At 42.3% G+C, this 26367-nt stretch overlaps 11 protein-coding genes across 11 annotated transcripts; 5 read left to right on the top strand and 6 right to left on the bottom strand.

Annotated features, from left to right (window-relative positions):
* Positions 1-58: 58 nt before the first annotated feature.
* On the bottom strand, positions 59-2977 carry PUMCH_000335 (uncharacterized protein; the record flags this gene model as incomplete). The annotated part of the gene is made up of 1 exon (XM_063019427.1): positions 59-2977. The coding sequence occupies one exon, from the start codon at positions 2975-2977 to the stop codon at positions 59-61; it is 2919 nt and encodes a 972-aa protein (XP_062875497.1).
* Positions 2978-4965: 1988 nt separating this feature from the next.
* On the bottom strand, positions 4966-5808 carry PUMCH_000334 (uncharacterized protein; the record flags this gene model as incomplete). Its single annotated transcript, XM_063019426.1, has 1 exon — positions 4966-5808. One exon carries the CDS (start codon positions 5806-5808, stop codon positions 4966-4968), a length of 843 nt encoding a protein of 280 aa, XP_062875496.1.
* A 1650-nt stretch (positions 5809-7458) lies between these two features.
* Positions 7459-8925, top strand: PUMCH_000333 (uncharacterized protein; the record flags this gene model as incomplete). Its single annotated transcript, XM_063019425.1, has 1 exon — positions 7459-8925. One exon carries the CDS (start codon positions 7459-7461, stop codon positions 8923-8925), a length of 1467 nt encoding a protein of 488 aa, XP_062875495.1.
* Positions 8926-9107: 182 nt separating this feature from the next.
* Positions 9108-11147, top strand: PUMCH_000332 (uncharacterized protein; the record flags this gene model as incomplete). The annotated part of the gene is made up of 1 exon (XM_063019424.1): positions 9108-11147. One exon carries the CDS (start codon positions 9108-9110, stop codon positions 11145-11147), a length of 2040 nt encoding a protein of 679 aa, XP_062875494.1.
* A 1093-nt stretch (positions 11148-12240) lies between these two features.
* Positions 12241-14037, top strand: PUMCH_000331 (uncharacterized protein; the record flags this gene model as incomplete). Its single annotated transcript, XM_063019423.1, has 1 exon — positions 12241-14037. One exon carries the CDS (start codon positions 12241-12243, stop codon positions 14035-14037), a length of 1797 nt encoding a protein of 598 aa, XP_062875493.1.
* A 73-nt stretch (positions 14038-14110) lies between these two features.
* PUMCH_000330 (uncharacterized protein) lies at positions 14111-15640 on the bottom strand (the record flags this gene model as incomplete). Its single annotated transcript, XM_063019422.1, has 1 exon — positions 14111-15640. One exon carries the CDS (start codon positions 15638-15640, stop codon positions 14111-14113), a length of 1530 nt encoding a protein of 509 aa, XP_062875492.1.
* Positions 15641-17583: 1943 nt separating this feature from the next.
* Positions 17584-19044, bottom strand: PUMCH_000329 (uncharacterized protein; the record flags this gene model as incomplete). Its single annotated transcript, XM_063019421.1, has 1 exon — positions 17584-19044. The coding sequence occupies one exon, from the start codon at positions 19042-19044 to the stop codon at positions 17584-17586; it is 1461 nt and encodes a 486-aa protein (XP_062875491.1).
* Positions 19045-19205: 161 nt separating this feature from the next.
* PUMCH_000328 (uncharacterized protein) lies at positions 19206-21773 on the top strand (the record flags this gene model as incomplete). The annotated part of the gene is made up of 1 exon (XM_063019420.1): positions 19206-21773. The coding sequence occupies one exon, from the start codon at positions 19206-19208 to the stop codon at positions 21771-21773; it is 2568 nt and encodes an 855-aa protein (XP_062875490.1).
* A 9-nt stretch (positions 21774-21782) lies between these two features.
* Positions 21783-22529, bottom strand: PUMCH_000327 (uncharacterized protein; the record flags this gene model as incomplete). Its single annotated transcript, XM_063019419.1, has 1 exon — positions 21783-22529. One exon carries the CDS (start codon positions 22527-22529, stop codon positions 21783-21785), a length of 747 nt encoding a protein of 248 aa, XP_062875489.1.
* A 1028-nt stretch (positions 22530-23557) lies between these two features.
* On the top strand, positions 23558-24988 carry PUMCH_000326 (uncharacterized protein; the record flags this gene model as incomplete). Its single annotated transcript, XM_063019418.1, has 1 exon — positions 23558-24988. One exon carries the CDS (start codon positions 23558-23560, stop codon positions 24986-24988), a length of 1431 nt encoding a protein of 476 aa, XP_062875488.1.
* A 76-nt stretch (positions 24989-25064) lies between these two features.
* On the bottom strand, positions 25065-26366 carry PUMCH_000325 (uncharacterized protein; the record flags this gene model as incomplete). Its single annotated transcript, XM_063019417.1, has 1 exon — positions 25065-26366. One exon carries the CDS (start codon positions 26364-26366, stop codon positions 25065-25067), a length of 1302 nt encoding a protein of 433 aa, XP_062875487.1.
* Position 26367: the final 1 nt, after the last annotated feature.

The raw sequence follows: 26367 nt of genomic DNA, 5'->3' as shown, positions 1-26367 counted from the left end.
AAATAGTAAATAGAGGTCATGTAATATCGTTATTTCATCGGAAACATAGCGGTTCATCTTAAATCACCAATTCGATAATTTTTTGGGCAGGACCAGCTGTGATATAAGCTGATTTTGTTGATGGATTTACCTCAAGTTTCTGAGCTGGTATCCGGCCAGGATACATATGGGCATTTCTGCACTGGCTGATATTTATGTAAGTGAGAGGACAGTACCCACTAAGAAGCGCATCAACTCCTGCTCTTGTTACACGAATGCAGCCTTTAACGTAAAGTCTTTCCAAATTGAATAGATGAATCGAAATTGCAACAAGCGACGAGTCGCTAACAGCTGATCCACAGAATGATAGATCGAGCTCTCTCAACTTAGGGCAGCCAAGACAAAGCACTTCAATTGCAACATCCAGCAAAGCGCAACAAAAATTAAGATCTAGTATTTCCAAATTGGGAGCAGCATTAGCGAGAGAAATGATCGCTTGGTCTGTAAGGAAAGTACAGTCTTTCAACGAGAGTTTCTTCAAGTTGGGAAATGAGTGTTGTGACCAGTATTGAAACCCAGCATCAGAGATGGTCGTACAACGGGTGAGATCTAGACTCTCTAAGCTCTCATTGGCATGCTTGGAAAGGTGATACATGGTGTGATCTGTCAAATGTTTGCAATATCCGAGGTTGAGGACTCTAAGATTGCGAGAGCCAGTCTCATTACTAGAGATACCTTCAGAACCATGTGGATGATCTAGATGGGTCGAGCCTTCATTGCTCCAACCAATGAGACGCTCTATTACAACATCTTCAACCTTTCTACAGTTTGATAAATCAACTTCCTCCAAGTATCTGCCAACTGAGGGTGAGGTTAAGTCCATGATTGCCATTGCACTGACTTCCCAAAGACAACGCATTTTGAGCATTTTTATGCGACCAGACATGCCTATTTCATTCACCATGTAACTGAAACCTTCATTTGTAACATGGAAGCAATTCGAAATGTCAATGTACTTTGGTCTTGAACCAACAAAATCAGTAATCCGAATCAAGGCTTGGTCATCAACAGAAGTGTTCCAAGGCGTAAGATCAAGTGTCTTAAATAAATTAGGGGCAACATATAAGAGTTGCCTCCAACGTCGACAAATCCCCCGAAATTTCATCAATTCCGGAAGAGTAAGGAACTCAAATACTTTGAGGAGAATACTGTCTGGTATCGAACCTGTGCTAGACAAGATAGAAGATCTTCGCCTACCAGCCATCTCCATCAATCTTATACGCTTGTTGTGTGGGATGTATTGAAAAGATTGTCTGCGGCTCGGAATTGCCAGAAATCGTCTTAGACTGTTGGGTTGATGCTCAGGGGGGACAGTGAAGTCAATTGGGCCTTGGGGTAAATGCATTTGAGACAAGCTGAAGTCTGAAATGGATTTTCTTTTTCTAGATTTCATTGGATCCTCTGTTGAAAACGCCAGAGTTCTGGCAGTTTTTGTTGCCCACAGAATCTCGCTTTCCGTGTTGGACACTGGAGACACCGATCGAGAAATGGTATGTGAGGATGCTCTGCTTCCCGGCAGATTTAGATCGTTAGAACCGAAATTCCAATTGGGATTGAATATGGAGTTTGGCCCGGTCAGATCTCCATGCTGGTTGTTTGAATTGAATGAGGGCAGAACAGGGCGAGAGAGGGGCTCTGATGGCTTTGAAAAATCGGGTTTTTGGAATTGAATCAAATATGGAGGTTCAGATTGAGCTGTCAGTGCGTTTTGATTTGAGGTTTTGCGCTCATTGGCTGTTTTACGCATTTCAGCTACAATATTTGGGTATTGTTGGCAGACAGCTTGCAAAGAATCTGTACGAATAACCAACAACTCAACAGAGGTTACCGATCTAATGCTTGCGCTCCTGATTGGATCAGCAGTGCCTTGGATGAATTCCAAAAATGACATTTCTCCAAAGAATGATCCAGGTTTAAGATGGGCTAATATCACCTCAGACTTATCCTGATAGTCAATGACTTCCACCGTTCCCCATGTTATGAAATAAATATCCGATCCCTTTGTGTCTTTACGGACAATCATTTCATAGGCATTAAATGTGAGAGGCTCTACACCCAAGGCTAATCTATGAATGATTCGCGAGGGTAGTTTGCTGAAGATGGGCACGGAAGTAATAAAATCTTGTATAGACACAGTCTGGTCGACATTGTCGGCTTGGGCGAGATGAACTTTCGAGTTACTGCTTGAATTGTGCACTAGCTGGGACAAAGGCAGTAGTCCAGAGGGCAGGATCATCCGAGGAACTGCTGGTAGCGGCGGTAGGCGATTCTCAACCCAGTTCGCAGGAGAAAGCTTCTTGCTTACCTTAATTATTGGTATATCAGCTCTGTTCTTTTTCTCTTGCATGGCGAGACGCTCTTGGGCCTCATCACGAATACGGCGTTCCATTACAGGGTACGATCTTAGAACATCATTCAACGAGTCGGCAGTGAGAACACCGACCAAGACTCTTCCACGAGCAACAACAGTTGCAGTTCTAGGCCGTTTGAATAGAATTCCAATCTCTCCGAAAAAAGATCCAGGCTTCAATTCAGCGTACACCGACTCACCGTCGGTGGATGTGACACCTACAGTGCCCTTTAAAATCCAAAACATGGATAATGCAGGATCTCCTTCCTTAATGATATATTCTTGAGCATGATATTGAACGAGTTTGAGTTTCGAACCAACTTTTGCATGAAAGGATTTGGGAGCGTCTCTGAACAAAGGAAACGTCTTGAGTTTGTCAAGGAGCGTGGCAGGTATATTCAGGTCTCGTAGCAACTCATCATCACTATCAGACCTAATTTCATCTTCGGCCCCACCGGTTTCATTTGATACATCGGTTTTTGAAGGATGTAGTGTCGACTGCAGTTGTTTAGGGGTTTCCCGAGAGTCAGCCAACGGTGAGGAACTCAAGGGCTGGAAGTTCCTTGAGGGCAGTTTCGCCGAGCTCATTTACAACACAAGGAAAAGATACAACGGGATGCAAACAATAAAAGAGGGTATACAAGGAAAGTGTTATATTCTGAGGTGGATCAACAGACAACAAGAGAGGGACCCATAAGTGGAGCAGCAAGGAGTAAATCAAAGAAGAAAGATAGAATAGGCAGATTTCCGGAAGGGAAAGCAGAAGTTTGAGTAAGGTCGAAAGAAAAAACACCGAGATTCTGGTGCTCTAGCTCAGGGTTTTGGCGGATAAAGGGCCAGCAGCGATATCAGATCCAGGGCGCTAAAATAGTTTCGAATATTGAAGATACGGATGTGGATATGTACAAGTACATGAGAGAAAAGTGCGATTACATGACGAACAAGCCTACACACAAGCCGGTGCTCTTCTGCATCTCGCACTTACACGCACGCCCACGCAATGCACTGGTTAAGGCATGGGGCGGCATTGCAGAAACGCAAGCCGGACTCTAGGCCCCGTGGAGAACCCCCATCTGACGCACAGAAGACACTTTTGTTCGCTCATAGCGTGATAGCGCATTTACGGCGTCCGCAGTATCCCATGGTCAGATCGGTCCTGTCTATTGCTGTTTCGTCACCTCGGTGTACAGTCCCTCACTTTTGATCTCTGGTGCGGAAAATCAGAGGAAGCGAATACCATCGGGTGGGAAGCCTTCGGTACTTCTGCAGGATACTATGTCTCACTTGACATGCCCCGTGGATAATCCCGTCAGTTTTAGACCGAAATGAACCAAGTTGTTGCGAGTGAGGCGCTGAGGGCGCTTATCGAAACTTTCCTAATTTTCCGATGTCACACTGTCAGCAATAATAAGCGATATATTTTGCTGCAGCATGGAGTCTTGGGACGTTTTTCTCTCCCCAGGCTCATAATGTTCCTGTAAAGCGGAGAGGTTGAGCCCGTGCCGGGGCTGATCCAGCCATGCTGAATATAGAAACGAGGTTGCAATTTTGAGCAGAACTGGTCGGTTTATGTTTCTTTTCATTGAGCGACAGACTCTTTAAAGATTATCTTATTTTTTGCCGAAACGTCCAGCTGACTGAACTTTGGACGTCACAGGCCTCTGTTAGCTTGTTTCCTTAGACATTGACCCTCGCCAAAACACGGCTATTTCTGCCGAAATTCGCGACCGCATCGCTTAGCGGATCTGCGCCTGCGCCCTGGCTAGTCGTCCTGCGCGGCAGAGTTGGGAACCTATTCTTAAGCATTTCAACCTGGTGATGCGTTTTCACGCAGGAATTCAGCTGGTGTTTTAAGATGGAAACGAAGCGATTTCTAGGCTTGTCAGGCCATACTCTCCACAAAAATATTTGAGAATGGTGTTTGCTAGATACCATGTGATTTGCAAAGTGTAGATCTTGTCTATTTACTGGTTACTCTTCGATGACTTCACTGGTTTCAGGTACCAAGTTCCGCACCCAAGGCTCAAGACTGGAGACAGATGCCCTCATGTCACCACATCGGAGGATCAAGTATGATGAGACGCAAGATCTTGCCGAACTAGTGCACCGCATTACGTCCTTAGTTAAAGAATCTTTTGGTAGGAAAGAATTTCATAGAAAATCTACTGAAATTTCTGTACGATACATCAAATTGAGTCTAGCAATATGTTTTTGAAGCGGCTGCCCAGACGTGTACCCACAGCTTATGCAAGTCATCATACGTCAAGTTATCTGGTCGAGTGGCGGCGATATTTTCCGTAAATGAGCTTGGTATCTATATAATCATTTTGCTACTTTCCGAATCAAGAATGGTTATGATATTTGCATTACTCGGAGTCCATTTTGATATGAGCAAGACTCTATTCTTAGACTGCGCATCGTGAATGTTCAATATTCGAACGAGACGAAATTGAGGTCCAGATCCACTAGAAATTACCATACCCTGCATTGTATCACTAATACTGATCTTCTTCATTGGTGAGATCTCGAATGAATTATCGAGAGTCGTACATTTGATGATTACACTACTATATACATTAAAGGTTCTTGAAATCAATGACGACGGATGGTCCATTGGTTGAACTCAAACTGCATCTTCCCACAATGTGTTTCTTGTTTCCAGTAGGTTGACTAGCGTTAACGTGGTCAGCAATGGCCTTAATGTTTTGAATGATCTCTTTGTCAGTGAAGTCACAACGACCAACAGGGATCGCTAAATTGTATCCCTTCAGTCTGTAGGATAATTGTCCTGCGGACTTTTCAACAAGACTCAATATATCATCAGAAACAGTTCCCTTCTTGACAGTTGGCATCAAACCGGCGACACCAAGTGTTCTTTGAATGGGCTTGAGAATAGACAATGCCTCTGGAGTGGCAAAGCAGTGCGAGAAGCCGTCGAGAGATAAGCCTTGATTAATTTGTTCCACTAAATCGTTTCCACCAACTTTGTAGGAGTAACTAGTGGCCGCAAGTTTCTCGACTTGCAGTGCGTTTTCAGTAAATACGAGAGCACAAGTGTCCTTGATTGGTTTAGGAAGCGCCACCAGGCCTTGTATTGGAGAAACACCCTTTTCTGGGATTATAGTGACTTGCACAGATACAGTAGTTCTCTTTGCAGGGTTTCCAACCTCAGCAGCACGCATGTACTTCATTGCGAGGGGAATATCCATGTAAATAGGATTCATATCGGCAGGTCTTTTAGCTCTTTGCTTTTTTCTAGAGACTCTTTGCAAAATTACCTTTGGGTCCTTGCGATGATCCTTTGGAGATGCTCTGAGTACAGACAGAGTTGCGCCGGTAGCATTTAACAGAAATAGGGAAGAAGCGAACCCTCTAGAGAAGTAACAGGAGCGGAAGCTCTGGAACCCGGATTTAAGCATGTCCTGTTCGTTTTTTGGTGGGAAAATTTTGAGGTGTTGTACTGGAAAACTATGAGAATAGACGTGGTCACGTGAATATGAACAGGTGACACATACTAACTGGACCGAAGAAATTGTCAAAATAAATAAAGGAATGCGAGACAATTTAAAACTTGATGAGTCCAGTTTCTGTTTTTTGTGTCCCAAGTGAGTGGTGCACAAGTTCTGGCGGATTTCGTTTAATTATTGGGTATAATAGTCTCGCATGACACCGACCGAATGAAGCGGAAAAAAATCACTAAAAAAAGATTCAAAAAAACAGGGGGCGCCGGAAATCAGAATGAGGCTCAAAGGGAACGGCCTCTGCAGAATTTGTGGCCCGTGTCTCTCAATACACCTTTCAGCAAACCTGGATGCATCTAATTGAGATAGAAAGACTACAGCAAGGTGCCAAAAAAAAAGGGACCTAAAATCCGGGTACCACCTACTACTTTCAGGTTCCCCTGAAGATGATCATGGAATCCGAAAAGCTCGACCTAGGCCCGCAGGCTACGTCATGATCGTTCTACTGTTGATCCTAGGAATAGGGGAAGATTTACACAACGATGGACTGCAGGGCAAGTGTATTTCACTACAAACCTACAAACGATGGTAAACAAGGTTCCCCAAAAGACGAAGGGAATTTCAGGGTCTTCACTAAGGAGTCGTAAAGTCTGCCATCTACCTCACGCAATCAGATATTCATGATTAATTGGCTGTCTACAATTAAGGTTGTACTTGTCCACAGGCAATTCTATCATTTGAGCCTATTGTGGAAATAGTTGTAATCTTCCCCGTTCGAAGGTGCCACTATAGACACTCCCAAGTAGCCCCCCCTTTGTCGCGACTAGTGACGGATTCCTTCAAATGGGAAACTTGTTCAAAAGGCTCGGATGTTTCTTGGAGATTCTGGAACCAAAGAGCCGTCGTAGTAAATTCTATAACTTCGTATTCTGGAGTACATCCTTTGCTCCGCAATCGTGGGCAAAAATTCACGGCAGCCAGAGTCAGGGCGCGGTGTGCAGATAACTCAACGGTTTCGTTGACTCGCTGGTTAAACAGTGCAATGACGGCACAAAAGTACCCCCGCCGCTTCCACTACTGTACGAAGAGCCCTACCTGCACTCCTCGCATGGGACTAGGCGTCCTTCAGCCTGCTCTGGACATCCACTTTAATGAAATAGGTGCAAAGCTAAACAGTCATCATTCTGACGGAAGACACAGCCTATTAACCAGGTGATCGTCGGTCAAGACCTGTGCCATTTGTTGTATCTTTTTTTCCTCCGTTCACATTCTGGCGATAGCTTTTCAAATATATCGCGGTGCCTCAAATCTTTTGGCACCCTTATCCCCAGTCGCGTGGTTGAATCTTCGCATACATATAGTCGCCCGCCTCTCCGCATTTGGCGAGTCATCTTTTTTTGTACCGCGCAGCAGTCTACATTCGGAGATCATCTTGACTACCACCAACCACTTTTCACTCGCAACAGAAAGAAATACCGTTTGCAGATTCCACTTCAAAGAATCATATAAACTTTCGCACAGCCCTGCTGATCAACGTCATTTTCTCTCCTCAAACTTCACCCCTCGCTTCGAATCTGGGTTTGTGCCGATCTGCTGGACTACCCGGAAATGCTGGTATTGTCGGTTTCTCCGACAAAAACTCCCCCAGAGAGACTTGCAGGGATTCCTGACAATTTGGCCGTTTCTCATGTTGAGGTTGGTCAGTTGTCGTTTGAAGTTCCGAGCCTCTTGGTGGATTGTTTCAGCTATATTGCCAAAGATGGCTTAGTAGAAGGAATCTTCCGTGTGAATGGTTCTGTTCGCAGAATTCGTGAAGTATCCTCTGATTTCAATAACTACAAATCGTGGCTTGATAACTCAGAGAAAAAACCTCTGCCCCACGACGTTTGTGGTGTTATTAAACTGTTTCTTCGCGACTATACAACCTCAATGAACGGATTGTTCAGCCCTTCGTTTTTGCAAGCGATCCGCAAAATTTACTTATCTCAAATTAGACATAACAGTGCTGTCAGTTCAAGTTCGGGCTTTAGTGGCAACTCGTCTGTTTCTGTGCTGTCAAGCTCATCTGCGCTTCCCTGCATTGATGAGGTTGGTGATGCCGAAAGAATCAGAGAACTAAATGTGCATCCATTTGCCGAGTCTGTAGCGCACTTGCTTCTTACCAAAAATTCATCCCGGAGGAACAACTTGTTCTTTTACCTTATTTACACCCTACGAGAAATACTGGATCATCAAGAGATAACGAAAATGACACCCGAGAACCTCTCTATTATCTTCCAACCATACATATTTACCTCGACGAACCTCTCAGTGTTGCTGACGTTGCAAGAAATTCTTGCCCTTCTCATAATCAATGAAAAGCAATTGATCGAAGAGTACCAAAAGAATTACAGCGTTTTAGGGGAATGTGTTGATGAAGCTGACACGGACGTAATATCTGTAACGTCATTATACTCCCCATCCAAAACTACATCGACAGACTATTCTTCTGTTCAAGCTTCGCCTAGTAACAATCCAAGCAATGGAATGCCGGACGCTGGCGGCCGGTTCTCTATATCGCAAAAGTTCAGCTCTTTTTGGGATGGCTACACACTGCCATTTAGCAAGTCTAGACGTTTCTCCTTTATGTCCCGTGAGTCTGACAAATCCTCCGATGATCTTGGTTGCCCAGGCTCATCTGTCTGTCCACACGAGAACAACAAGTCTATGGAAAGCATTGAGAATATTTTTGTCTCTTCAAATGCATATCGAAAGCCTATCGAATTACTACTGGCAACTGAAGAGCGAGGAGCAAGTTTGGAAAGAAATGTCTCTGCCGATAGATCGAGAAGAAACTCTTCTAAGCCGAAGAGAAGATTGTCTATTTTTGGAGCTCACCGTAGCCCGAGCTCTGACAATACTAAAATAGAGAGAACACGGACAATTAGTATTAGCAAGTCTACCAAGAGCATTACAGGTGAACCAGTGAATAAATCCGTGGACGACTTGCTACTTTCAACTCATAAGCCAGAGCTGGCTCCGGGAACGAAAAATCTTATGAGTAGACGTCTTTCTTTGTGGATAAAGAAAACTTGAGCCACAAAGTCAAGGAATTGAAATTTTTTGTATAATTACGAATTTAATGATCTAGATACTTTAAATGAACTTGTAAAGTGTTGTCAATCTACAACCTAGACTTTTCTTTTGCCTATATTTTGTCACTTTGGAGTTGTTTACCCCTCCCCCACAATTAGTACCCTTATACGAAACCTGAAAACATGGCTGTTCCCGCCTTCACGGAGTTGAGTCATAACAAGGTTGTGGGACTTCCAGATGGGAATGTTTTTAGTTGGTGCCCTCAAATGGACCTACTAGCTATATCCATGAATAAGACTTCAATTTGGATATTTCGTGTCGATGGTGAAAGAGTATACTCTATCAATAATAAAGCACAAATATTGGACTTTGCATGGAGTCAGAACGGAAAATATTTTGTTTGCTCCGGTGCTGATCGCTTGATAAATGTGTTCGACTCAAATACCGGTGCCAATATCAGTTCCTTTCCAACTCATAATGAACTTCCCATATCGTTAATGACTTGGCACTCTATAACAAATTCAAACTCAGGCGAAAAGCCATTTAATCACTCTCTTGCAATTGATTTGTCCAATTTGGATATTCTCAAGGCACTTCCTAAATTGAGTTTCGAATGTGAAACAGTGGAAACACAACATGGAACAAGTTCCTTGCATAAACGGACTGAGCTGTCGAAATCCACCTATACTAAAGAGACTGGTACTGAGCTAGATTTGATTCTTGTCATCAACGACAATACAAGCATGTCTTTGATTTTTTGCAATTCGTTTGTGGTCGCTCAGATACCTCTACCGCCCAAATACGTATACCTCAAACATGGCATGCCTGGCCATTTTCTTTCTCAAAAATTTATTGTACGGGACGAAGAAAAAAAATTGTACATGTTGGAGGGTGATCTCGAAATTCAAAGCCACTTCCAACGTCAGAATTTTCTACGAGTTATCGAATTAATGGTGCAAATGATCTCAATTTCTCATCACATAAGGGAACATTTGGGTCTCATATCGAAGTGCGCTGCTGATTTCACTATTCTTTTTGATCGTTATCTCTCAAATTATAAGGATTCTCTTGGAGTTAGTCCCAATGACTCGGATCCAGCTGGCTTGGATTCGAGAAGTGAAGAAATGATTTTAGATTTGAGCGACATGCTCTTAACCGGCCTTATACCCGAGAGGACGAGGGATTATTGGCAGAATCAATTTGGTGTCAGGGGCTTAGCTCGTCTCTCAAGTGTTGGTAACAACGCGTACGACTTTACTCGTGACACTATTTATGCACAAATTATTCTCGCAGCCGAGAAACTTATTATTATTTTAAGTGACCTCCGAGCGATAGCTCAATCCGAGCAATTTGCGCGTCACAATTGCTTCGGTGTCCTTGACGACGTGGCAGATAGGGCCATTGAGTACCTCAAAAATTTCATTAAAACTGTCATAGACTTTGTTTGGAAGTTAAATGATGAGCAGGAGCTATTCAATAAATTTTTGAATTGGTGCGAGATCGAGGTCATCGAAAAATTGGCAAAGCATGATTCTGACCTGGAGGAATTTTTCAGATTACATCAAACGCTTGATTTCAATGTGTCTGATCTCATACAATATTTTGATTCGTCTTTGCTTTCTCCTGCATTCCTGAGAGGTTTTGTATTGGAATGCCCCAACAACGAAGTAATCCAATGCTCAATATCATCGAAACAAGCAATCGAGCACCACTTCAACGAATTCCTTGCTGAATCAGTTCGTTTGCGAGCAGGACTTGAGAAATTTATCGCTGGGGCATTCAAATTCAAGGAGAAAACTTATTTAACTACTGCCAAACCAGAATCAGTCGTCAGGTGCACTTTCACGAAGGACACTGACTTTATCTCAGTGAGTGATTCAAAATCCCTTCAAGTAGTTGAGCTTTCTCATGATTCAAAAAAGCATTGTACAATTGAGTTTCGGGATGAGCTCATCTTAAATGCTTCATTCAACACCCGCAACTTATTCGTTCTACAGAGAAGCGCCGCAGACCAATTTTGTCTAGATGAAATTGAAATCGATTGGACCCGGAAAAAATACTTTTACGATACAACGAAAAAGGTCAAGTCCTCTGTCTATTCCACTACTTCATTCACCCCGCAACCGACGTTTTTGCATATCAATGGCTCCTACTCCAGCTCAGAGTCCTTAGGGTTCTTGGTTGATTCGACAAAGCGAAAATATTCAGTGATAGTAATCTAGTCATAATAATTTTTGAAAGGGCTCATTTCTAGGGCACCATCAGCCTTACGCACAAACTGTGCAATGGTGTACTCTCGGTAGTACTGACGAATTGAACGCATGTCAGGAATTAACTGCTTATCCCAAACATGCTTTCGTTCTAGTGGTGACACAGAATGCTGTCTATTGTCTTTCTGCATCTTGCGTGTCATGAATCTGAAGAAGTTAGAGTTCACGGTTTTGTTTTCGTCTTGGATAAACAATATTAATTTTCCTAGATTCTTCTCTTCGATGGGTACATAGGTCTTGAGTAAACTCTTGATGTAGTTTATTTTCTCTTTGAGCACTTTGTCTCTCGCAACTACGCTTTGCGGTAGGCCGAAGGGACTCGGATCGTAGTGAATCTCAAAGGGTCGAAGCTTGTTGCCCTGCAGTATCACAGTGAAACGGGGAGTCAAGAACATGTAGAATGATTTTGCATGATTCATTAATAGTTTGTTCAAAGAGGTGTCACCACTGGCGTGTCTAATGGGAACTAGGGGCTCAAAAGTTGAATCATCCCTTATCTTGAGTTCCTCCATAATCAGAAATTCTTCAATTGGCAAGCACTTTTTGAGCTCTCTTTCGTATTCTGCAATACTAGAAGAATCAGCAAATTCCTTTATTAAGTCATTTTGCGGCCACACTCTTCTGAAAGCGCTATACTTTGTATGAAGAAAATCTGAAACCCACAGAGGCCTGCTTTCATCGAATTTGTAGACAAGGTCTAGAACCAATCCAAAAGACGTGTACTGGTTCTTCATCAATATCTGGTCCATTGTCTTAATTGCGTGATCATACTTCTTTTTATCTATCACTACTTTGGAAGACACACACTTCGCGTCTTGAAACCACCGTCGTGTTTTTAAACGCAAATACTCTAAGCTGTAGAGGTCTAACGGTAGACGATTTATTCGCCGATATAATTGTTTATAGTATCGTAGCATCTGTTTCGTTGTTTTATATTCCCATCTGCTTTTGACTTGATATTATGTGAGAGCTACATACACTCTAACATCAAACACCTACCACTATCTCGTATTACCTCTCCACTTGATACCCCACAATACCCACAATGGCGTTAGCGGAGACAGTTCTACGCAAGGTGTATAAACTTGGTTTATTGCCAAAGCTATTCTTGATACTTCCGCGAGTGTCATTTCTTTTAGCATTGGCTAGTGTTGCTTGGTTACTTATGTTACCAATGGATGGCCAGTTCAGGAACACGTACATTTCTGAAAACGCATTGATGCCTGGTCAAGTGACATCGTACTTTCGTGAAAGTGAATGGAACTACGTACGTGGATTCCGCTCGGAAGTGGTCAACTGGAATTTCTCGGAAATGTCAACAGACAACGAGCTCCTAACTAATTGGCTTCAAGATTTTGGATGGTCTGTTTCGAAACACCGCGATCCAAAGACAAATACCACCACAACTTATGCCATAATGCACGCTCCACGTGGAGACAACACAGAGGCAATGGTTTTAGTTGTTCCCTATTTCACCTCTGAAGGTATGCCTAATAAAGGTGGGCTCACTCTAGGCCCAGCCTTGGCCAATTATTTTGCAAAAATGTCCATCTGGTCAAAAAATCTCATTTTGGTGTTTCCCCATAATGGTCATTCTGTCCTTCGGTCGTGGGTCGAGGCTTATCATACTACATTGGATGCAACTGCAGGTTCTATTGACGCAGCTCTTGTGGTCGAGTATCCCTCAGACAGCGATGCTTTTGGTCATTTAGAAATCAATTATGAGGGTCTCAATGGTCAGTTACCGAACTTGGACTTAATCAACACTGTGACGACTGTGGCAAGCCACGAGGGTATCAGAGTCAGTGTTCAGGGCATGAGTCCAGATGACATAGACAAGCGTGATTACTGGTCACGGTTGCAGGTATTTGCGTCTGGTATTTTGCGCCTAGCCACTGCTGGAATATCTTCAAAGTCTCCGGGATGTGAGTCCTTCTCAGGATGGCAGATTCAAGCAATCACCATCTCAGCGGCTGGCGAGAAAGGACACGATGTTACTCAATTTGGTAGAATCATTGATTCTTCATTTCGTTCTGTCAACAATTTGCTCGAAAAATTCCATCAGTCATTCTTTTTCTATCTTTTGATGTCGCCACGCCATTTTGTGTCCATAGGCACTTACTTACCTGCTGCAGTTCTAGTGGCTGTGTCATTTGCAATCAGTTCTTTGTACTCCCTTGCCAGTGGCGTCACTACGCCTGAATTCATCACTCATATAAGTGATGTTTTGTTCATCTTTACAGGGATAGAGGCTGTATGCTTACTATTGTCCTTGTTGATGCAAACCATTGTTGTCAATGCCACTGAAGGCTATACAACGACTATCACCATAGTGTATGGACTTGTTATAAGTACACTCGTGACTGTCCTAAGCACGCTTGCAGGCAACAACATCAAAATTTTGAGCAAAACTCACTCGTACATGCTTTTAGCTTTCGCGCTTTTTTTCATCGCGATGTTGATTGTGAGTATGCTCATAGTTCATTTTGCATTAGCCTTTTCAATCGGAATTTGTGCTTTGCCTTTGACTTTTATCCAGCCTCTTATAAATATGTGCAATGCGGGCAATGGGTCTCTTATTAAGCACAAGCTAAGGATTGCTATGTGCCTTCTTATTTCGTCTCCAATCACAGTAGTTGTAGCGCTTGGCTACCTTATCAATGATGGTGGGATGTTTGGTATTGCGAACTTTAGTCATGGATTGTTTGTTTCTTGGGATGCTATGCAGAGTTGGACATACTTCATCATTGCATTGGGATGGTATCCAGCATGGAGTGCTATAGCCGTCGCATGCATCTTTGGAGATTTCAGGATCGAAAGTGTCAAACAGAAGGCGGATTAGCACATAAATATATTGCATTTGAAGAAAATTTATATAAATATATATATACTTAAATACACAGCTAGAAGGAAGCTCATTTTTGTTTAAAGGTAGAAATGAAGTCTTTATGGAAATTGGACCAAGACTCTATCCATTCTGTTCCAGGAGGCAAGAATGTGGTTCTGAGATGATAAGTGCCAGGAACTTGTCCGAAACCATTACCAGGCACAGAGCAGATTCCCGTTTGCTCCAACAATTCTGTACAGTAGAACTCATCAGGAGTCAAGTTGAGTTCCTCACATTTTTTAAACAATTTTGGGTATTTGTCTTCAGTGAAGTTCAATTTGGGGAAAAGGTACATGGCACCTCTGGGCTTGTTACACTCCACATCAGTCATTTTTTGAAATGACCCATACAAGAGTGTAGCTCTCTCCAACAAATCTTTGTGTATGGAAGATACCTCGTGGTTGTATAAGTCGTATGAAGGAGAACCTTTCTTTGGGTGATTGACCATTAGCTCAACTAAGATTTGTCCGGTAACCACAGGGCAAAGGTTAATTGAAGCTAATTTGAAAATGATCTCTTTGACTTCCTTTGCGAAACCAACGAGCTCGATGTATCCGCCTCTTTGACCACATTCTCCGCTCACACCCTTCGAAGTGGAGTGCAAAGAAGCAAGCTGAACATTACCATATGATTGTGGATCTTTTTCGACCAACCCTGCCAAAACTTTTTTCATAGATGTAAACTGGCCCTCGAAAACGTTTTCCTGGTATACCTCGTCAGCTATAACTACCAAACCATGCTCAGCAGCAATTTCGAGAATTTCAGTGATGTCTTTTTCGGTGAGAATGGAGCCTGTAGGGTTTCCTGGGTTGATGACGACCAAGCATTTAGGAGTGACACCTTTCTCTTTGTTCTCCTTGATGAGTTTGCGGATGAGCTTAGGGTCAGTTGACCAGTCATTTGCTTCATCCAAGTAATATCCAATTGGCACAGCTTTGTTCAAAGAGATGGATGCAGTGTACAATGGGTATTGTGGTATTGGGATCAAGAAGCCAGTCTTTGTCCCTGATGATAAGACTTGAATCAAGTACAGAACAGCAGCTGATGCACCGCCGGTCAAAAATATATTGTTTGGGTCGGAAGGATATCCGTCACGTTGATGAATGAACTCTGCTACAGACTCTCGTATCAAAGTGTCACCTTGAGAATGAGAGTACGCACCAACGGAACCAGTACTTTTCAACAATTTTTTAGCGCGATCAACCACGTCGGGTGGATACAAAGCATCTCTAACATTTTTGTCCAATTTGTTGATCTTGTCGATGAGTGTCGGATATTGTACAAGGGACAATGTTTGTCTATACCAAGACAAAGGCTTCTGGTCCAATTGTTGGGGATTGCCGATGTTGGCGCTGATGATGCGATCGTACGGTAATCCATGGTTCAGCTCCTTTATTTTGCTTCGCAATTCATCGGCTCTGATGGGGATCTTGCCTCGTACAGCATATTTGGCCTCAAGTGTTGACTCATTCAAGTCCGAGACTGAAAGCTTCGGAGCCGGCTTGAAAGAGGCATAGCTACGGCGAAGGCATAGCGGCGAGATTCGTAAGATCTTCATATAGGTAAAAAAAAACTGTGGTAAGTGTTCGCTTAGAATCGACGAATGTGAGGGGTATCGATAGTTGTAGTTGAATTGTGGAGAAGATATCCTGTGTAGTTTCGCATTCGTCCTATGTAGAACGATATCTTACCAAAATGGGGGGAGCAGGCTGGGGTGTATTCGAGGAGTCAGATAATATTCTTCCGATTCAAAACAATTGCATTCGACTGATTCTTTCTTGATGCCGCGAAGATGAAATCAGCGTGCGGAATTTCTTCTATTTTTATATGACCATCTGCCTATCGCGGAGAACAACCTCCGGGGATTCTCGGACATATATGTCCAGCAGAGGAGATAGCCGTGTTGGTAATCATATGGCGCATGAGGCATCTCTTAGCGCTTAAGTCTACTTAGGGCATTTTAAATTGACTGGAAACGCCGTGGACTGAAAATAAGGCATACTAACGGGTGTATTTGGTTGTAGATCCGAGTCAATGCCGGTTTACTCAGGCGATTTGCGTGGAAAAGGACGCGAAGCTCGGGGATACATGTCCAGGGAAGAAATCCGTAGTACAGTGATAAATAGTAGTCTTTTTTATGGCACAAAGTTGTCTTGCTATCTATTTCTACGGAAGACGGTCATTTCAATTTTAGTTCTGGCAAATTTTCAAATTCATCTATTCATTGTATTTTCGTTTTGCCTAGAAAGACTTGGATAGGATTTTATGCTTATGTCTTTCACCTTTGTTGAAGAGTTTTTGGTGGTTTAGATGTGGTCTAGCATTGAAATCACAGAGTTTCATCGCAGAATATATCCTAAAGCATTGGTTCGCATTACCACAAACAAAATTGTGGTAGAACTTACCATATTTGCGTCGGCTCTAGTTTCATTGCTGATAGTTCAGATTAAGCAAGCTTGCAACGTAGCACTGACGCTTACTGTGTACACTGAGGGGCAGTGAAACCTGAACAAGGATTCTTTGAAAAAAAAAATAAGAGAATTTAAAAAGTTAATTGTTTTCTTCAAGAAGCCATTGTAAAAAATTTCATTTCACATAATCCAGAGCATAATTCCTGAGGCCTTGCAACTATTCTTAAACTTCATCACAAGTGGTCTCGCCAAATAAACTTCCGGCAGGTACTGTCCAGGCGCGACGTCAAGATTCTTGATCCGAGACTTCTAACCATCGCTTGAAGCAATCAATTACGAGAATTGACCTGATTTGATGGTAAAAATTAAGGCACGGCTAGTTAAAAGCAGACAAAATAAGCTTTGTGACATCATTTAACTTAGCTCCACCGTTCTTGCGGCATTGTGCTCAGCCGCAGTGTGTCTAGGGGTCCGTAAATTTAGATAAACTTGCAGGTGGGCTAATGCGGAGAGCCAGGTATAAATACGGCGCCAGGTCCAGTATTTCCCTTGATCAAGTTCACTTTTTTCGATTGCAAGAATTTCCCAAATTCATCCACATTTTTTTCTCCACTTGCTTGCTCCGGCTTATACCCATTCCATTCTTCTGACCAATACAGTGTATTGATCCATTTTCTAATACATTCTTGTTCAAAACCATCGAGTACATGAAAAATGCTCGGACGACGTTACTCTCTCGCAATTGAGACAGAAAAGGGCCCCGAATCCGAGCCGTTAAATGAACCAGTGAGAGGATTTCTCGTGGAGCGGGACTCCAACGAACCTCCCTCGCCAAAATCAAAAGCAGACCATTCTAAGTCGCTCTCTGAATATTCGCTTTGTGATTTAGACAACATAAGTCAGCTGAACTACCAGTTCCAGTCATCTTCAAAATCAATCGATCCAAAGAAAAAGCATATGCGTCGTCATACAGTGGCTGTAAAGTTTCAAGTTCCACATTCGGCTAGCGGAGCCAATATAACTGCTTCATCATAGCACTGTTTTTTGATAGTCTATACTTAATCTGCATCGCGTATTCATTCTTTTGTAGCTAGTCTGTCCCAAAGTAGAGTGAATCAATAAACCTGTTCAGAAATGGCCAGTCCGAGTCCTTGAATCCCTCCATATTGTAAGTTGTATCAACCTCCTCAGAATTACTAAGTTTACCCACAACAACAGTAATCTCGGGGAAAACACGGAAAAGTCTGCGCATAGCGATTTCAGACAGCAGATAACAAACAAGAATGATGTCCTCTTGCTTGACTTTATGGTCAATGAGAACTTGAATGGCCATAATGGCGCCAGCACCTCCGATCATCTGAGCGTCAAGCAAAATGTACTTTGCTAAATGCTCCCTCTTGGGTAACGACTCAGTATGCAAATGTGGTTCGCCAGTAGACGCATCGCTTTGGATCAAGAGCTTTCCGATTGGAATGTCTGGGATTGACTTCTTCATGGAGTTCATAAAACAGTCACCACTACGAATCACACTCACTGCGATCACTTCCAGGGTCTGCTTCAACCCTTTGTAAGTATAATCCTTGATACACCGGATGTCAACAGAGGTGTAATTGGTCAATGTATCCAAAGCCATTTCAATAAGGAGGTTAGACATACGATCAAAGTAGAAAATGAAATCCGTGCGCTCGGTTTTTTTGCTGAGAATGATGGAATGGATTCCTCTAGTGTGGGGAGTCGAAGGTAGGATATGTAAGTTCTTGCAGCTTTGGACGTTGAACTGAAAATTATGACCTAGTGCCTCAAGTCTTTGGATGTGCAATTTGCTCTTAACCGCAAGTTGCTTTTTGACATGTTGAATCAACAAGTCAATAGCAGTGGTGTTGTCAAGTCCACGCGGGATGACTAAGTCAGCATTACGGATAGTTGGATAGATATGCTTCACTGCATTAGGTTTAACGAATCTTTCCCATTGTTGCAAAGCACCCACGAGGTCCCTTCCTCTGTAGAGAATATCTCTAGTCAAGCGCCGAGCCAAGCAGACATCTAAATCGGTGTCAACGAACACTTTAATATCCATCATGTCAAGCAACCTTTGATCATAGAGTGCCATTATTCCCTCTAGAATAATCACATTGGCTCCATATATCGTGAACAGCTTTTCGGTACGGTTGTGTTCTGAAAATGAGTAAATCTGAATCTCAGTCTTTTTTCCTCGTTTCAAAGAGTCTAACTTTTCAACCAATAATTCCAAATCCATCGCAGCCGGACAATCAAAATCATACTGCGATGCCAAGGCAAGCTTTCTTTCCTCCTCTGTCAAAGCCTTGTAGAAATTATCACACAGGAGCAACACCGTCCAGGGTTGGTTGAGTTCCAGAATAATTTTTTGAGAAATTGAAGTCTTACCAGAACCTGAAAACCCACCAATCCCAATTATATATGGTTTAGTCCAAGGAGGAGTGTACCGTTTACTTGGCTCAGTCTTCTCTATGGTAGCAAACTGCGAAGTGCTATCAGTAGTTGAATCTAGTCCTCGGGATGACATTTTCATGTAATTGAATCAAGCAAATTAGAGAGGACAAACAAATTTTGCTTTCTGTAGATACCTATACGGCCCTTTGATCAATTGATCAATATGTGGAGAGATGAGGCCACGGTATACAGGCAAGAAGCAGGGCAGTAAGTACTCCAATACTCAATTGAGAATCCCAAATGCTGAAAATTACAGGCACAGGGTACCGAAGAAACAAATGCGAGGACTACGAAGATGACAATTCGAAGGAGAACAATTCTCTTTCTGTTATGGCTCCTGAATCGACCACTAGCGTACATGAACAGTTCACCCAACCAAATTCAAACTCTGCTAGTGGTGATATCCAAAGAAAGCTAAACGAGCACATCCTACAATTAAAGGAAGAAGTTCAATGTTTAAGCCTGCGAACAAATATTACCCCTAAGGAAGCTCATTTACTAAGCGCGAAGCAAGAATTGTTGAGCACGCTCAGCGAGGACAAACTTTCAAGCGATGGCACATATCAACCTCCAAAAGAATACACAACGGAAAACGGAAACTTAGATCGTAAGAGAAAACAGGAAGTGCTTAAACGGCTGTACGAATATAGTGATAGCTTTAGAGAGAAAAGGACTCGACAGGATAATCAATGGGAAATTGATCAGCTCAAGAAGGCACAGGAAATCGTATCCTCCAACCCAGATCAAATACAGCTCACCAATCAAAAGGAGTACGAATATGTCTTTGATGAATCACAACTGGTCGATTATTCTGAAAGTGCCGAGCTACCTGGAGAAGACAGTGCGACTCATGAAAAACCCACACACTCAGATATACAAGCGGTACGGAAGAGTCTACCGGCTTTCAAACAACGGCAATCATTTTTGGATGTAGTCAAATCCAATCAAGTGGTCATTGTTGTCGGTGAGACTGGATCCGGTAAGACAACGCAACTTCCACAATACTTGTATGAGGAGGGCTATCATAAGAGAGCTGGAAAGCAAAAGATATTGAAGATTGGCTGTACTCAACCTAGACGAGTTGCTGCAACATCAGTTGCTCGTAGAGTTGCCGAAGAAGTTGGATGTAGTTTGGGAGACGAGGTCGGCTACAGTATACGGTTCGAAGATCAAAGCTCCCAGGTCACAGCCATCAAGTATCTCACTGATGGTATGCTTCTCCGTGAATTTATGACTGACCCAATGCTTACCTCTTACAGTTGCTTAATGATTGATGAAGCTCATGAGCGAACAGTCTCTACAGAAATTGTCTTAAGCTTGCTCAAAGATGTCATTAAAGAGAGACAGGATTTACGGCTCATCATCGCTTCTGCTACTATCAATGCCTCGAAATTTTCGGATTACTTCAATCTGGCACCGATTTTCAAGATCCCGGGAAGACGGTTTCCTGTTACCATTGCGTACACTAAAAACCCTGAAGCAAACTACATTCAAGCGGCAATTACCACGGTTTTACAAATTCATATGAAGCAGGAACTACCGGGCGACATTTTGGTTTTTCTTACGGGGCAAGACGAAATCGAAACTATGGAAGAAACCTTAAACGAGGCGAGTCGCAAACTAGGAAATCTGATCAAACCTCTTATCGTTGCACCTATTTATGCTAATCTCCCACCCAAACTTCAGGCAAGAATCTTTGAGCCGACTCCATATAATTCCAGAAAAGTTGTTCTTGCAACAAATATTGCCGAGACCTCCATTACCATAGATGGTATCAAATTTGTCATCGACACCGGATATGTAAAAGAGAATGTATTCAATCCGGCAACAGGTATGGAGAGCTTGGTAGTTGTCCCCTGCTCCCGGGCTTCTGCTGACCAAAGAGCTGGCAGAGCTGGAAGAGTAGGTCCTGGAAAATGCTACAGACTTTTTACGAAATGGTCATTCTATAACGAGCTTCCCGAGAATGGGACACCTGAAATATTGCGAGCAAATCTCAGCTCCGTGATTCTTCTTCTTTTGTCTATTGGGGTATCTGACTTGATAAATTTCGACTTCATGGACCCCCCAAGTCATCAAACATTGATAAGATGCCTCGAATTATTATACTCGTTAGGAGCACTCAACGTGAAAGGGCAGATAACGGAAACGGGACAAAAAATGGCGAAATTTCCAATGGATCCGATGTTTTGTAAAGCAATTTTAACAAGTGTTGAGTACAACGTGAAAGATGACATCTTATCAATCATTTCGATGCTTTCGGAATCATCGAGTCTATTCTACAGACCGAAAGATAAAAAGGAACTAGCTGATAAGATGAGAGAACGCTTTTTTCACGAGGCGGGTGATCATTTGACTTTGTTGAATATCTGGCACCAATGGCGAGACAATGGGTACTCGAACCTTTGGTGTGAAGACCATTTCCTACAATACAGAACTTTAAAAAAAATAAGGGAAGTCAGAAATCAATTGGAGAAGTTGTGTCAAAAGGTGATTCCGGTATTCCCGGTTGTTGGCGAGTGTACACCGGACATCTGTTCAGTTCAAAAAGCGTTGATGAGCGGCTTCTTTCCAAATATTGCTAAGCTTTCTAAACTAGGTAATAGCTACACACTGCTCAAAAAGAATCAACCGGTTTACCTTCATCCATCCTCGAGGCTTTTCTCAGTTAAACCACCTCCAAAATACGTTCTCTATCACGAGCTTGTATTGACTAGCAAGGAGTACATGAGAAATTGCATGGTTATCAATGAGACTTGGATAGACGAATTGGCAGGTCATTATTATCAAAAGCAGATTCAAAACTAAAGTCTGTATTCAAGAAGTGTCAATGTTAACAGTCCGTTTTCTCTTCTTGAGACAATCGCAAGCACTAGCTACTCCCAATTTTTTCACAAGCTTTGAATAGAAAAGGCCACATGCATTGCACAAGGTCCTGCTTCCTGAGGGACCACTACGCCATTCAGGTGTTTGAGTTGAGCCACATTGAGTACACATAGTGTTCGTTTTCAAACAAAGGTCTCTGTTTAAATAGTCTTGATTTGGGCTGAGCTCGTCAATCATTGATGTTTGTGGTTTGTTCGCTTTGATAGTGAAAGCTACGATGCTGTGGTCTGCCTTGCGAGTAGATTGAGCTCTCGACTTGGTTGGTTTTGCGACCTTTTCTTCTCTTCGGCAATGTGATATAAAGTTTTGCTTGCTTATTGCAGGATTTGCCTTTCGGTAAGACTTCCTGATATTGAGTAATGTTTTAGACGCATTCTGATGAACATTTGCAAGCTGATCGATGCTATCCTCAGGAAGGCTACGAGGGTATGAGCCCTCTTTAATACCATTTTCGAATCTTGTAAATTCATAGATTAATTTCTTTGTTTCGGAGATGTAGCTCTGGATCAAGTCATGTACATTGTCGTCGCCTGAAACATGAAGAAGTTCCGAGGTCTGGGGACTAACAGCTCTACTTCTGCTCAAAGGCGATACACCATCTTGATATTCCAGTACCTTGTCTCTGGTAGATTCTTTTGGAAGAATTTTGACATTGTAGTGAGCTTCGAAATGAGGCATGAAGTTAGATTTGCAACCTTGATTCTCATCTCTGGAACTGCAACTACGAATGAGTTCTGCAAATGAAGGAATTCGGCTATTGTTAGTATTTAGGACAGAATTTCTCGAAAGGAAGTTTTACTTACCACTTGCTCATGATACTATGTTTTTGGACTTTAATTTGAAGTGATAATCCCTGTCCATAGAGCGTTCATTTATATACTAGGTCTTTCTGTCACAAAAGATATGGATCTGTAGATCCTAAAGGTCCGGCTCAAAAATTTAAGCGCCTCTGGTTGGGTCGTTATCGACGGCGTTCGATACCTGATCACGACGAACCTTTCCAAAGACATTGTTTAGGCTTAATTGAAACATTATTACAGGAAGGAGATTTTCTTGGCAGATTTCAACCTAAATCGACATCATTTTTTCGGAGTTTTCCGGTCCAACGCATGTAGGCTCATTGTTCGGCGTTTGAAGCCACACTCTTCATGTAGATCTGAGGAAGTTTAAGGATCTGCAAGAGGCAACTGAGAGCTCGGCAATCCGGATTATGCCCGAAGTATTAAAATGAAGCCATTTCGCACTATAGTATGCATTCATCAATCATTTAGTGAGGCGAATGTTGGCACTACAATGACTTATGCTGGTGGTCCGACATCACTGAATGCATAGAATGACGGCATTTCTCCTTCAAAACCCATTTGGGAGAGAGCTAAAAATTCGATAATTACCTTTCAACCATTTTATAATAAAAGTAAGACTGTTAAACTTTGCAGAACCGTAAGCTACAATCATACCCAAATTACATGTCAATCAGGATAATAAACATGACAAAAATCAAACCCTAGGTTAAAGTCTTGAAAAGGATATACCAATTGGATTTCAATCCATGAATTTCTGAGCTTTTTTGCTTGTCGATTTCGGTAAGATATTGCCTCTGTAGAAACACTCCTGCCAATAAGCGATACAGGTGCTACATTTCCCACACAAAGTGTTTCCTTCTCTATTGTCATCGGCTAACCAATTTAGGTTCTGACCCGAAAACTATGGAGAGGAATGATCCGTTGCTACCTTTTGCATATAGCACATCCTCCAAAAATGAAAGATTTGCTTTGAACACTGATCCAAGAGAGAAGTATGTCCGAGATCAAAATGCTAGTAGTATGTATCACACCAGAAGTACGCAAAAGGACGAAGATCAGCCAGGAGAGTCTCCTCAATTAAGGGGCCCGGTGCTTTTATCGGTTCCCTCGATTAAGAGAAAGATGGGCGAGAGCTTCACAGAGAAAGACGATGTCAAGAGAATGGACTATGACTTTTTCACGGGAACACCGAATGATCAGGTTCAAACTGATTCATCAAATGAACGGCAGACAATCCAATTGATGGAACCCTTGGTATCAGGTGGAGTAGAAGCTCGCGCTGTTGCAGAATCTTCCTCAATCCTTCCAAGTAGTCCTCCTGTTGTGAACCCGGTTTCCGAATATGACCTATCTACACATGAGGTGACTGTCCCAGATTCACCGGTTCTGACACCGAAAGCATTCAATTTGGAGACTTCTCCTATCAAGAGACTGCAAGTACAGAGCTCTGAGGCTGATTTTGGCATTGACCAGTTTAATAGGTTCAAATTCTCTTCTTTAGCACAAAGCTCGTCAGTGCATCAAAGCGAGGAGCTGAGCAATCGAAATTTAGGATCTAGCTTCAATGAAGCAAGACAAATAATTCAAACATCTTTTGAAAATATTCACACATCCGTCTCTTTGGCCCACATGCAACTTGAAGATATTCCTGACGAAATCAAAGACTTGAACAACTTAGTAATTTTCGAGAATTCTGGTCATGTCATGAGACAGCTTTATTTGAACAATAATAATTTGAGCATGTTGAACCCAAACTTATTCCAATTCACGAAATTGAATGTTCTCAGTTTACGTCAAAACAAACTTATTTTTATTCCTAGTTCTATTGAGAACCTCGTCGATTTGCGTGATTTGAATCTTAGTATCAACGAACTACGACACTTGCCACCGCAGATTCTTCATTTGTCCAAGCTTCACACATTTAGGGCTGGTCCCAATCCATTTGTCGAAGTTTATGACAATGCAACTGAAATAGAACTGAGTGATCTGCGATATGAAAAAGGATTACGGTGGGTTTCTCCGATAAAGATCAAACGTGAAACTAGCCAGGTACCCACATTGAAAGCATTGTGTCTCAACACAATAGCTACTTATGATGTGACGTACCGAGAGACTAAACATTGGAAGAAGTCAGTCCCCAAGTTGTATCACCCCATAATTGCTCTCACGATCTCCAAAGGAAAGTTCAACGAGAGGTGTAATGAGTGCGACCTCATTGTTGTTGAGCCATACGCTACCGTGTACGAATGGTGGAATATTTTGCTGAACAAAAGCATTCCAATCAAGAGAAAGTTTTGTTCCGGTAAGTGTGTTTCTAAATACAATGCTGTCTGAGGCTTTTCGGACGATTCATTTACTAGTAACATCTTAATATGACTCAATATTTACTCTACCAATTTTTGCGCTTGCTTCAAGCAAGCTCCAATATTCTTGAGCCAGTAGAGTTAGCTGTACTTTTTATTTGTACCGAAACCTGTGTCGTAGGACATTCAATTGTGAGCTCATCTTTTTGTGAAACTTCATCGTTTTCTAGCACTTCATCAACTGGCGCTACTGCTTGCTGTGCGTTTTCCAGTCTTGATACAAATTTTTCAGCTGTGGTAGTCACGTAGTTTCGTGGAAACATTCCCCTGCCGTTTAGGGTCTGTCCCTCCCACCAGTTGCCAGATTTCAGCAATACCTGAATCACATCTCCACGAGAGAAGACTAGATCTTCCGGAACATCAGATTTATAATCATACAATGCCTCGCAAGTTTCTGGCGAATTTTCGCGTTGTGTTTGACTGAGCGTGTCATGAATAAGCAGTTCTAAGTACTTCTTATGAAGCTGAATGATATCCAAATTCTTTAATTCCAGCGAATCAGGAAGGGAAAATGTATCAAGATGATCTTTGAGGAACGAGGATGTTTCTACTTCGTCATCAATCCCTAAATCTTCCATAAGTGGAACAAAGTTCAAGTAAGTCTGGTATGTGACGGATAATTGTATAAAGAACAAAAGTTCCAAGAATGGCTGAATGAATTGTCGGACTAGCTTAAAAAAATAGGGCAGTTCCAAGCAGATCATTGAATTACAATCGGTATACTCCTTTAACACAACCTCCATGGCCGTTTTCAAATCGAAGTGCTCGCGTTTTCTGCGAGAAGAAAGATTTTTGGTAGCTTGAAGAAGAGTTAATGAGTCATACTTATCTTTCATGCTCTCATATTGTGCTAGTAGCTTATCTCTTGTATTCACTTGTTTGTGTATATGGTTAATGGTATCCATTAGCCTGCCAATCTTCGAATCCAATTCTTGTGGAATTTCACAAAGTGTCTCACGCAAGGTAATATTTACCGCCTCTAAAGCAATTTGATAGCTCTTCGCACTGGTCCATGCGCTGGAACCAATTTCTTGTGGGGCATCATCCGTATTGGTGAAACTGGTGTGAGTCAAGATATGAAACGAGTTGACAACTCTCAGAGAACTTGATATGAGCTCGCTCGATACGGAACAGTAAATCTTTAAAATTTCAGCAATTTCCTTACATGCTTCCTCAATCGCATCTAGTTCTTCGACGGTTTCCTCGAAGTCTGTGTCAACTGTCTTCACGCAGACATTCTTTTGGAGCCGCCAGTACCTTGGAACTCGAATTGTGTTTCCATGAACAAGGTAATGAATTTGTTCAGGCACTATTTTACGAGCAAGTATTCGTATACGAGATTGAGACATT

Source organism: Australozyma saopauloensis, chromosome 1, assembly GCF_035610405.1.
Source record: "Australozyma saopauloensis chromosome 1, complete sequence".
Taxonomy (NCBI): Eukaryota; Fungi; Ascomycota; class Pichiomycetes; order Serinales; family Metschnikowiaceae; genus Australozyma; species Australozyma saopauloensis.
Note: the sequence above shows the minus strand (reverse complement) of the source record. Positions and strands in the feature narration are given on the sequence as shown.